This window comes from Amblyraja radiata, chromosome 5, assembly GCF_010909765.2.
Source record: "Amblyraja radiata isolate CabotCenter1 chromosome 5, sAmbRad1.1.pri, whole genome shotgun sequence".
Classification (NCBI taxonomy): domain Eukaryota; kingdom Metazoa; phylum Chordata; class Chondrichthyes; order Rajiformes; family Rajidae; genus Amblyraja; species Amblyraja radiata.
The window spans coordinates 63,849,814-63,862,826 of NC_045960.1; the positions used below are offsets into that span (position 1 = coordinate 63,849,814).

Sequence of the window (13,013 nt, forward strand, 5' to 3'; positions counted from 1 at the left end):
TATCCTGTCCGGACCTGGAGACTTATCCACTTTTATATTTCTCAAAAGTGTCAGTACTTCCTCTTCTTTGATCCTCATAGTTTCCATAGCTACTCTACTTGTTTCCCTTACCTCACATAATTCAATATCCTTCTCCTTGGTGAATACCGAAGAAAAGAAACTGTTCAATATCTCCCCCATCTCTTTTGGCTCTGCAGATAGTTGGCCACTCTGACTCTCTAATGGACCAATTTTATCCCTCGTTATCCTTTTGCTATTAATATAGCGGTAGAAACCCTTCGGATTTACTTTTACCTTACTTGCCAAAGCAACCTCATATCTTCTTTTAGCTTTTCTAATTTCTTTCTTAAGATTCTTTTTACATTCTTTATACTCCTCAAGCACCTCATTTACTCCATGCTGCCTATAACTATTGTAGATCTCCCTCTTTTTCCGAACCAAGTGTCCAATTTCCCTTGAAAACCATGGCTCTTTACAATTTTTACGATTTCCTTTCAACCGAACAGGGACATAAAGATTCTGTACTCTTAAAATGTCACCTTTAAATGTACTCCATTTCTCTTCCACATCTTTCCCATAAAACAAACTGTCCCAATTTACTCCTTTTAAATCCTTTCGCATCTCCTCAAAGTTAGCCTTTCTCCAATCAAAAATCTCAACCCTAGGTCCAGTTTTGTCCCTCTCCATAATTATATTGAAACTAATGGTATTGTGATCACTGGACCCGAACTGTTCCCCAACGCATACCTCTGCCACCTGACCCATCTCATTTCCTAACAGGAGGTCCAGTACCGCCCCTTCTCTAGTAGGTACTTCTATGTATTGTTGCAAAAAACTATCCTGCACACATTTTACAGACTCCAACCCATCCAGCCCATTTACAGAATGTGTTTCCCAGTCTATGTGTGGAAAATTGAAATCTCCCACAATCACTACCTTGTGCTTACTACTAATATCTGCAATCTCCTTACATATTTGCTCTTCCAATTCTCGCTCCCCATTTGGCGGTCTATAATACACCCCTATAAGTGTTGCTACCCCTTTCCCATTTCTCAGTTCCACCCAAATAGCCTCCCTAGACGAGCCCTCTAATCTATCCTGCCAAAGCACTGCTGTAATATCTTCCCTGATAAGCAATGCAACACCTCCACCTCTTGCCCCTCCAATTCTATCACACCTGAAGCAATGAAATCCTGGAATATTTAGTTTCCAATCACAGCCCTCCTGCAACCATGTTTCACTGATCGCCACAACATCATACTTCCAGGTGTCAATCCAGGCTCTAAGTTCATCCACTTTTCTTACAATGCTCCTAGCATTAAAATATACACATTTAAGAAACCCACCCTCTCTTATTCTCTGATTATTTTCTTTTTCTTCTCTCTCCCCTACATTTTGGGTCAGAGTGCTACCATTCTCTGCCCCCTGCTTCACACACTGACTGCTAGCTTTCCCAATTTGAGTCCCTCCCCCCAACCATACTAGTTTAAAGTCTCCCCAGTAGCCTTTGCAAATCTCCCCGCCAGGATATTGGTCCCCCTTTAGTTCAAGTGCAACCCGTCCTTTCTGTACAGGTCGCACCTTCCCCAAAAGAGGTCCCAATGATCCAGAAACTTGAATCCATACCCACTGCACCAGTCTCTCATCCACGCATTTATCCTCCACCTCGCTCCATTCCTACTCTCACTGTCGCGTGGCACAGGTAGTAATCATGAGATTGTTACCTTTCCAGTCCTTCTCCTTAACTCTCTACCTAACTCCCTAAATTCTTCTTTCAGGACCTCTTCTCTTTTTTTACCTATGTCGTTGGTACCTATATGCACCACAACCTCAGGCTCCTCTCCCTCCCATTTCAGGATTTCTTGGACACGTTCAGACACATCCCTGACCCTGGCACCAGGGAGGCAAACTACCATCCGGGACTCCTGTCTACGTCCACAGAATCGCCTATCCGACCCCCTGACTATAGAGTCCCCTATTACAATTGCCCTCCTCTTCTTTTCCTTACCCTTCTGAGCAACAGGACCGGTCTCTGTGCCAGAGGCCCGGCCGCTGTCGCTGCCCCCAGGTAGGCTGTCTCCCCCACCCTTACTCAAACACGAGTACTTATTTTCAAGGTGTACAGCCACCGGGGTACTCACCAGTCCCTGCCTCTGCCCATTGCCCTTCCTAACTGTGATGTTATGGCATCAATAAGTTTCCAGTGGCTTTTGCCAGAACCTGTTGGCCAAAATTATTAATGCTTTTGAACTATACTCTACATTCATCTGCATACACCGTGTTATTTTCCCATCCATTACCTCCTTCGGTGGCATGGGCTATTTTCCTAGTAACTGTGGGTCTAACCCAGAACATTTTTAGTGGGTCCTGACCAGACAGATAAGACCAGTCTGGGGTCTGGTCAAAGGACCTCCAACAGGCATCACCATCATCGTACCAGATATTCCCAACCCAATGTTGGGATTCCATCCCTTCGCTAACATGGTCCAGACCTTTACAGTATCCGTTTTCCAATTCTTCTCGCAGCCTCCTCTTGGCGCACTCAAGTGAGTTTGACAACCACTGTCTTCTGCCGAAAGTGCCCCAGGCTAATTTATACCCCTTGAATACATGCAAGTCAGCAGAGCACATTCTTTCATCAATTTCCCATTTGTTTCCCAGTTAGCTGATTTTACATGACATGTGCCTCATCTAATCTCCCCAAACTGTTTGTCCCCTGTCAGGATCAAAAGACCTGGACCATCTGCTACTCCTCCACAACTGCTCCATCTGTATCCCCCCACACTAGCATCCTCCAATTAAAATAACAATCAGCCATGTCATAGTGGTCCAAGGAATGACTCACTGCCTAAGGTCTGTGATTTAACTCTTTCCTAAGATTACAAAAAAAAGAGAAACAATTTTACAATTTCTAACAGCTATAATGCAATTTGTCTTTAAAAAAATCCAAACATTTAATTCATTTTATTAAAAGTTTAAATTTATTTTAAACTACACAATGTTTTTTATTCTCCTATTTGTTCAGTATTCGTCTGGTTGACACTTGGGGCAACCTCAAATACATGCATTACACGTTAAACACCGATTTTCTGGCACCCTTGGTTTCAGAGCCTTTCTAGATTGTCCGTTTTCTGGACCCACAGAGGTCTCATGATAATGAACGGACAATGTACCTCTCTCCTGCTAATGACACCCCTCCCATGTCTCTAAAACACCGTGGAGTGCCAGAAACTTATATCAAACAAATATAAAATGTAAACTGAATGTGAATGTAATGATCTGCCGACCCATCCCTGGCCCCCCTGAAGAAAGCTCTGTGACCAGGGGCTACAATGTGAGCCGCAACAACAGCCATGTGAAGAAGGACTCACTGGTGCAGACCAGCGGCATCAGCGCCTAGTTTGAAACAGACAAAGTGCTGGGGTAACTCAGCCAACTGAATCAGTCTGGGGAAGGGTCCCATTGTCACCTATCCGTGTTCTCCAGAGATCCTGACCCACTGAGTTACTCTAGCACTTTGTGTCTTTTCGGTGGGAGAAGAAGGGCTCGCTGGTGCATGTTGCAAGTTGGGAGTGGGGCCGGAAGCCGGGGCCCGAAACGGCTGGGGATGAGTTGGCTGGTCTGACCACTACATCTGACATCTGCTTTAAGGGGGTCTTTAAAACAAGGGTTTTACTGCATTGTCTTTGTGAAATGGCGGTGCAGGCTCGAAGGGCCGAATGGCCTACTCCTGCACCTATTTTCTATGTAAATAGGAGAGAAGATTGAGAGCATAGTTGATTCTTTCACAACAGAGGGACATGATCAGAAAAAGTACAGGCCATTCGCGATGCCATCAGTGGCCTGTCAGGGAATTTCAATTGAGCTCAAGTTTAGTTAACAGTAGTGTTTGCCATCATTTCCTCTTCCACAGTTAACGGACTCAAGAACTGAGTTGGGAAGAGGATTTGCTGTTTTAGTCTAGTACATAGGCGATTCAATGCAAACAAACCAAATACCGTGAAAGGTTCATTTCCCAACAAACTCTCCACAATTACAATAGCTTTCCTCTACAGCGATAACTTATATTAAAACATTGTGTCAAATGGTTAAGAAAATTCAGTCTTTTGCTCCTGAAGTGGGAATTAATTGATGATTCGGGTAAATTATCATGCTTTATTTGCCATCCAGGAGAGGTAGGTATTCCACAGCAGGGCAACAATCTGAACAACTGCCAACCTGTATTAAATTAAAGAAACAGCAATTCAGATTATATGCCTTTTCTTTTATTTCTCAATATATGTGAAAGATGTAATCCCAATCACCTAGTCTACTTCATTGCAGGCCTTGCACTTTTTTAAATCTGCTCTGTCCCTGGAGCCATAATACTATAATGCTGTGGCACTACATACTGCAAGTTATTTTTCTCGTTGCACCATATTTTGTACTTTTTATATGGTCTGATTTGTAGATAGCACACAAAACATTTTTTTTCCAACGTACCTCCTTACACATAATAATAAACCAATAAAAGCAAAAACTGTGTTCAGATAAGATAAAAGCTGGCCTGGGAAATTAAAGTGTCTCCAATTAAAAAGTTCTTGGACCAGGCTGATTTCTCACCTGGAAATTGGATTGAATACAATGGACACATCAGGTGAAGATTAATTTGGTGAAAACCAAGAACAATCAAGGCAGCTTAAGGTTTCATATTAATTATTTATTTCAGTTTAGATTTAGTTAACTATAATCACATGAAATTTTTTTTTAACTCCCCAAGGAAAACAAATCTTTATTTTCAAGACTGAGCTGAGGAACATTTGGTCACCATGCGAACCAGAGAACATGGGGGTTAAAGGGTAGGATCGTGCTAGTGTAGATATTCAGCCCATACATTGAATTGCAGATTAGGTTTGATGGGTCAAGTTGTTCTTAAATTATTTTACATCTAGGTAAATAACATGCACAATTTCCTGTGCTTTTGATCTTAATGCATTTCTATCCAAAATAAACATAATTTGTTTGATGGATAAAGTACAGAGTATCAGCATACAATAAGGAGTTAAGTATTATCCCACTTGTGTCTTAGAATTTCTTGCGATTTCACTCACTCCTCTTTGTTTTTTATGGGTTTGGCATTGCCACTCAGAGGCAGGTGGACTACATCCATAATTCATAGTGGATTATGTCCACCCGTTTAAAGTGGATTTACTGGGCGGCACGGTGGCACAGCGGTGGAGTTGCAGCCTTACAGTGCATGTAGATGGGAGACTCGAGTTCGATCCCCACTATGGGTGCTGTCTGTACAGGGTTTGTATGTTCTCCCCGTGACCGCATGGGGTTTCTCCGAGTTCTTCGGTTTCTTCCCACACTCCAGACGTACAAATTTGTAGGTTAATTGGCTTTGTATAAATGTAAATTGTCCCTAGTGCGTAGGATAGTGTCAATGTGCGGGGATCGCTGGTCGGTGCAGACCCGGTAGGCCGTAGGGCCTGTTTCTGTGCTGTATCTGTAAACTAAACTAAACTAAGGCAATACAATAAATCTCACCTGCCATCCTTTCAACCAGAGACACGGTAACAATGGAAATTAATGGAGATTTTTTTTAATGAAAAAATTTAATGAACATTTTTGTTTTTACCTGTTTTTTAGTGGTATAAAGTAGAAATTCAACAGTTGTACAGCTGGCCAGATCTTTAAAAGAGAGTAATTTTTAGAACACATAAAAAAAGTTTAAAAATCTTTAAGTTTAACTGATGAAAACAAAATAATGTTGGTTGTTGATAGGCCCATGAAAATTAATGTTTGGATTTTACCTTTCAAATTTCACAACAGAATATTTTAATTGAAATACATGTACTAATCACAGAAGCCCTAAAACTGAATTTCATAGGGAAATATGGTCAGTTCTGACCCCCCCTTTTTTCTACATTTCCAAGAAGTATTGGAATTCTAGATTTAAGCAAGAAAAGGTGATAACCAAGTTGCAAAGCCTAGCGAATTTGCAAATTTCAACTCTTTACCAATGAGAACAATATAACTATTTGAATGCTCCATGGATTATTTGCAATGAATTTCTTTACTTACAGTATAGTTTGACATCAATGCATTTGTATAATTCTGAAAAAGAGATCAGATAAAATTAGTCATTTGCTTACACTGAAGATCAAATTTTGGTTACGATAAAACTATTATCAAATTGAATGAATCTTTGCACAATTATGAAAGGCAAAAATAATAAAATCAAAAATAAATGTAAATTTTGACATTAATTTAGTATCCTTGTAATAAATAGAATCCAAGTTGCTGTCAGAAAACTGAAACAATGTACTCCCATACTTACCTCTGAAGACTTTGTGCCCTACCCAAGGTTTCCATGTGACCTCTGGCAACCACCTGCAACCTCCGGCAACCGCACGGAAACCTTGGGTGGGGCGCAAAGTCTCCAGAGGTTTCCTATGCCCCTGTCCCACTTAGGAAACCTGATCGGAAACCTCTGGAGACTTTGCGCCCCACCCAAGGTTTCTGTGCGGTTCCCGGAGATTTTCGTCGGTCTCCCTCCCTGCAACATCCGGCAACCACCTGCAACCTCCGGGAACCGCACGGAAACCTTAGGTGGGGCGCAAAGTTTCCAGAGGTTTCCGTTCAGGTTTCCTAAGTGGGACAGAGCATAAGTGGGACAGGGGCATTACCATCTTAATGAAGACCAGAAGGAATTCTTATTAAAAAAACATGTTTTAATGCCTATGTGGGGTTGAATTTATGGGCATTCTATTGTTTTTTGTTTAATTCTGGACCGTTCAAAAACAAATCACAAAATTTCAAAGCAGAAGATCACTTAAAATGTATCCAATTAGCCTACCCCACAGCCCTACCTCTCATGTACCTAATAAACAAGATGATGCCTGCAGTTCTGAATCAATATTTAAAATCAATTCAACTTTTGAAAGATACAAGTAAATATTACTCACATTCTCCAATTTCAAATATATTTTTTCCCGTGAAAGCCCGCCCAGGAACCCAGTTACGACAATGAAGCCAGCCAAGAAACAAGGTGCAAGCGCAAACTGGAACAAAAGAAAATGTTTTTAAAATTATCCTATAATTTATAAACTTGCTATGTCCACATAGGCCTGACACGTCAAGCAACCTTAAGCCAACTACGAGGTTGTTACTTCTCATTGCAACTAATGTATGAATGAACTGGAAGATAGACAAAAAATGCTGGAGAAACTCAGCGGGTGAGGCAGCACCTATGGAATGTTTTGGGTCCGAAACGTCGCCTATTCTTTCTCTCCATAGATGCTGCCTCAGCCGCTGAGTTTCTCCAGCATTTTTTGGCTACCTTCGATTTTTCCAACATCTGCAGTTCTTTCTTAAACATATGAATGAACTGGTATTGGTCCTCAATCTGGCTAATCATGTCCTCAAAAGGACCATTTAAAAATAAAGCATTTGATTTTAAAACATCATTAAGAGAATAAAAACCGGAGGAAAAAAAAGTGAAACAACCTTTAGCACTGTGGTTTTTATTTACTAACGTCAAGTCTATAATATGGGAAAAAATAATGAGATTGGATTTCTCTGCCAGGAAGAGAGCAAAGATCAGTTTTTCACAATAAAAGTAACATTTCAACTAAATGCATATCGTGCAACAATTCTTGTGCAAAGTGCATGTCATTTTTTGATGCCTGGAATAAAAGGAACACACATGTGATCACATCCATTATGCCCTGACAGAGACAAATGAAAATGCAAAGTTAAAATGTTTAACTCAAAGGCAGCATTGAGGGTTGTCCCACCGTGGCGACCTAATCCGCGAGTTCTGGCGAGTTTGCCCTCGACTTATACTCGCAGCATGGTCGACAAGAGGTCCTAGGAGGTCTTTGTAACTCTCCTTCATGCTCGAGAGTGTCCCCGCGTACTCGAGGCCTCAGCTAGGTCGAGCCGTATTTTTCAACATGTTGAAAAATGCCCGCGAGTAAAAAAAGGTCGCCATGGAAAAATATCGATACTTTTTTTACTCGTAGGTTTAGTCGAAGTAGGTCGGCATGTTGTTCATGGGCAATGGAGGGTAGTCGAAGGTAATCGTAGATAGTCTTCAACATAGTCGAAGGGAGGTCGAAGGAGATCGAAAGAGGTCATCTTCACTCTCCACTATTCAGTGTTCAATTTTCCTGAAGCTAGTCGAAGCTAGTCTTCAACATAGTCGAAGGAGGTCTTCTACATAATCGAAGGAGGTCTTCAACATGACATTTTTTTCAAACTCGCCCACTCTTCTAAACTTGCCAATTAGGTCGCCACAGTGGGACAGCCCCTTTAGTGTATATTCATGGAACTCACATTTTAAATGCAAAACCAGAGTTTAATTCCTGGATTCCTCATGAGAAAGGTTAACATGAACTTCAAATTAAGTTTACTGAGGTTTTGAAAATGCATTACATGTTGAACTAGGACAAAAAATGCAATACTTTGTGGAGAAAGTCTCATTTTACTCGAGGAGCAAATACCATATTTTAAGAGACAAGGATCCCAAAGGAAGGGGATTCCCTCACTGAAAAGATAAATTGGTAACCTCAACATTATACCAAGGTAAATTCAAAGTTTGGTGCAAGGGAAATCAAGCAAGACCGTTTTATTGAGATTGTTTGAAGTAACATGCTGAGAATAATGGGGAACCAGTGAATGTACAATACATAAATTTAGCAATAAATAAGATGCCCCATCAAACGTTATTACAAAGGATTACAGCCATACGGTATTAACTATTGCAGACTTTCAAGGACAGAAGATTGGCTGGCAAACAGGAAACTATCAGTGGGAATCTCTTTTTTTCTGGATGGCAAAATGCAATGGGAGAAGTGTAATAGGGCTGGGTCCTTAACCTTGTAACTTACAGGACCTTCCATAATGTTTGGGACAAAATCCATCATTTATTTGTTTGCCTCTGTACTCCACAATTTGAGATTTGTAATAGAAAAAAAATCACATGTGGTTAAAGTACACATTGTCAGATTTTATTAAAGGGTATTTTTATACATTTTGGTTTCACCATGTAGAAATTATAGCTGGGTTTATACATAGTCCACCCCCCACCATTTCAGGGCACCATAATGTTTGGGACACATGGCTTCACAGGTGTTTGTAATTACTCAGGTGTGTTTAATTGTCTCCTTCATGCAGGTATAAGAGAGCTCACAGGACCTAGTCTTTCCATCACCGTTGGAAACATTTATTGCTGTTAATAAACATGGGGACCAAAGTTGTGCCAATGAAAGTCAAATAAACCATTATGAGACTGAGAAACAAGAATAAAACTATTAGAGACATTAGCCAAACCTTAGGCTTACCAAAATCAACTGTTTGGAACATCATTAAGAAGAAAGAGAATACCGGTGAGCTTACTAATTGCAAAGGGACTGGCAGGCCAAGGAAGATCTCCACAGCTGATGACAGAAGATATCATATTATTTTCTATTAGTAAAAAAAATCCACAAACACCTGTCCGACAGATCAGAAATACTCTTCAGGAGTCAGGTGTGGATTTGTCAATGACACTGTCCGCAGAAGACTTCATGAACAGAAATACAGAGGCTACACTGCAAGATGCAAACCACTGGATAGCCGCAAAAATAGGATGGCCGGGTTACAGTTTGCCAAGAAGTACTTAAAAGAATAGTTCTGGAAAAAAGGTCTTGTGGACAGAGGAGATGAAGATTAACATATCAGAGTGATGGCAAGAGCAAAGTATGGAGGAGAGAAGGAACTGCCCAAGATCCAAAGCATACCACCTCATCTGTGAAACGTGGTGGGGTGATATGGCCTGGGCATGTGTGGCTGCTGAAGGAACTGGCTCATTTATCTTCATTGATGGTGGTAGCATAATGAATTCTGATGTGTATGGACACATCTACTCAAGTTCAACAAATGCCTCAAAACTATTTGGCCGGCGGTTCATTCTACAGCAAGACAATGATCCCAAACATACTGCTAAAGCAACAACGGAGTTTTTCAAAGCTAAAAAATTGTCAATTCTTGAGTGGCCAAGTCAATCACCCGATCTGAACCCAATTGAGCATGCCTTTTATATGCTGAAGAGAAAACTGCAGGGGACTAGCCCCCAAAACAAGCATAAGCTGAAGATGGCTGCGATACGGGCCTGTCAGAACACCACCAGAGAAGACACCCAGCAACTGGTGATGTCCATGAATCGCAGACTTCAAGCAGTCATTGCATGCAAAGGATATGCAACAAAATACTAAACATGACTATTTTCATTTACATGAGATTGCTGTTTCTCAAACATTATGGTGCCCTGAAACGGGGGGGACTATGTATAAACTGATGTAATTTCTACATGGTGAAACCAAAATGTTAAAAAAAACGGCCCTCATTAAAATCTGACAATGTGCACCTTAACCACATGTGATTTTTTTCTATTACAAATCACAAATTGTGGAGTACAGAGGCAAATAAATAATTGATGGGTCTTTGTCCCAAACATTATGGAGGGCACTGTATGTAAATTAATTGGATTAAGGCACTGGAGATATTCTTACTATTTAGCTACCTGTGTTTCATCAGCAAATTTTGCTACTAAGTTGTGAAGAGGAGAGAAGTTGGCTACAAAAAGATATAGATAGGTTGGTGATTGGGCAAAGATCTGCCAAATAGAGTATAATCTGGGCAAATGTGAAATTGGAAATTTTAGCAAGGATAATAAAGAAAAGCATCTCATAGAAATGTTTTTTTTCAATGTTCGGGGAAGAGGTGGAATCTGGGGTCTGACTCCATGATTCACAAAAAGTAATATGTTGGTACAATAAATAATTAGGAAAGCTCACAGTATATTATCTATTTCTAGGAGAATTTAATCCTAAAATAAGAGTCAATGCTTCAGTTATAGAATGCACTGTTGCGACCACATTGGAGTAGTGTGCAATGCTTTAAGGGCCTGTCCCACGACCATGCGACCTGCATGCGGCAAGCGCGACCAAACCGGAAGCTGGGCCCGCGCGGAGGTCGAGTGATCCCCATACAGGGGCGGTCCCACCAGCATGCGCCTGCATGCAGCGAGCGCGACCAAACCGGAGGCGGGGGCCGCGCGGAGGTCGAGTGATGACGTGATGTTCGAGCGAAGTCCGCGGGAAGTTCGCGTGTGACGTACGGCTTCAAGACGTGCGTACGCCGTCGAGACGCTGCGCACGCCCGTCGAGGCGGCTGCAGGCCGGCAGGCCGTTGCCGCGCGGAATTTTTGAACACGTCAGTTTTTCAGAGCCCCGCGCGATGTCGGGACCAGCTCCGCACAACTCCATACGGCTCCGGCGATCGAAGTGGGACTGGCCCCGTGAGGCCGTATGGCTCAAGCGACCACGTTAGGTCGCGCTTGCCGCATGGAGTCGCATGCTCGTGGGACAAGCCCTTTATTACTTAAGGAAGGATGTCAGTACATTGGTAGAAATTCACAAAAGGATTATAATGGACATGTAATTATTGGAATTAAAAAAATTGAAAGATCATAAGGGGCTTGATAGTGGAGCCCATCTGATGGAAGTGAGAGAATCTGAAAGTAGAGCTCCCTGTTGCCCATTTCAGACACAAGATAAGATGTTTCACAGAGATTTGAGAAATTGGAAGTTTTTTCCTCCAAGAGCAATGAAGGCAGTGTCTGGTTATTTTTAAGCCAGAGGAGGATAGATACTTGATAAATAAGGAGCTGATTGTAGGGAGGTGGGCAACGTACGGGTCAGTGGGTGGGCAGATACGAGGTTTAAATCAAATCAGCCATGATCTTACGGAATAATCAAGCAAATTCGAGTGGACGAGTGGGCTTCCTCCATTTCAGTCATAACCAATATGCAATATTGATATATTGATATATATGCAATAACTCACACAGCTCTCTTCATTTTGTTCTTTGCAGATGATCATCCTGGTATATTTTGTTCTGCCTTAACTCCTTTTCTCCAAAGCTGGTAGAATGACCAAAATCTCACTTGTCAGATCAGGGTGTAATCTCCAGGATTCTAAATTGTCCTCAAATACTACCTTTATATCACTGGATCTTGGAACAATGGATTAACTTCTTCCTACAAGGCATTTTAGAATCATAGCCGTACAGCACAGAAACAGGCCACTCAGCCCATCTTTTCCATGCTGACCAAGATGCCCCCTCTCAGCAAGTTCCATTTGCCAGCATTTGTCCCATTACCCTCTATGCCATTCCTCTCTGTGCACCTGTCCAAATGTCTTTTAAATATTATTGTATCCACCACAACTGGCAGCTCGTTTTATATACCAACTATTCACTTAGTGAAGAAGTTGCCCCTGAGGTTCCTATTAAATCTTTCCCCTCTCACCTTTGGGTAATTTTTCCAGGTAAATAATTTTCTTAGACTGACCTGATCAAGTAGCATTTTCTTAAAAACTGCAACTTTGCTTTTTCCAACTACCAGTTGATCGAGATACTTGTACCATTTGCAAAGAATAGGGCCCTGGGGAAAGGATCATAACAAACATAAGTTACCAAGGAATGCCAACCAACCAATTTCCATGAACATTTCTGATTAATTCGTAACTCACTTATACATTGTGCCACCTGAGACCTCCATTTTCTCCAGCATTTTAATTTAGTTTAAAGATACAGTGTAGCGACACCTGGTGGTGGCTCTCGGTAATCAAATCCTCGGGATTGGCTGTAGAAGCCACATGAACGTGGGTGTTTTGATTCGCGGGTTTTTACTGTATTGATCAATTCTAGCGCCGCACGTGTGGAATCAACATTGTGTATTTGGCTGTCTCTAGCGATTAATTATGTTGTTTTTGTCTTCAAAATAAAACAATTTTACTTACTCACCGTCTCGAGTCGCCAAACTGGTGACCCAGACGCGTCCAACTGAATATTGAACGTCCAACATGCAAGCCGCGATGCCCAGCAGAATGCCGTCGGCCTCAAGCTGCCCGTGTTCTGGGCTGAGCAACCGCAGGTCTGGGTCGCGCATGTTGAGACTCAGTTCCACCTGCGGAACATTGTC

At 41.7% G+C, this 13,013-nt stretch overlaps 1 protein-coding gene across 3 annotated transcripts in view; it reads right to left on the bottom strand.

Moving 5' to 3' along the window:
• Positions 1 to 2,951: 2,951 nt before the first annotated feature.
• mpv17 (mitochondrial inner membrane protein MPV17) overlaps positions 2,952 to 13,013 on the bottom strand; it is a 35,740-nt gene continuing 25,678 nt past the window's right edge. Inside the window, exons 4-8 of one of the 3 annotated variants that reach the window (XM_033021394.1) lie at positions 12,381 to 12,473; positions 6,951 to 7,046; positions 6,067 to 6,099; positions 5,621 to 5,673; positions 2,952 to 4,218 (exon numbers count right to left, since the gene is read on the bottom strand). In XM_033021394.1, the coding sequence (XP_032877285.1) occupies positions 4,149 to 4,218; positions 5,621 to 5,673; positions 6,067 to 6,099; positions 6,951 to 7,046; positions 12,381 to 12,473 (345 nt within the window). In that variant the 3' untranslated portion in view covers positions 2,952 to 4,148. The remainder of the gene's footprint in view (positions 4,219 to 5,620; positions 5,674 to 6,066; positions 6,100 to 6,950; positions 7,047 to 12,380; positions 12,474 to 13,013) is intronic. The other 2 variants (XM_033021395.1, XM_033021397.1) reach the window with 2 other exon arrangements.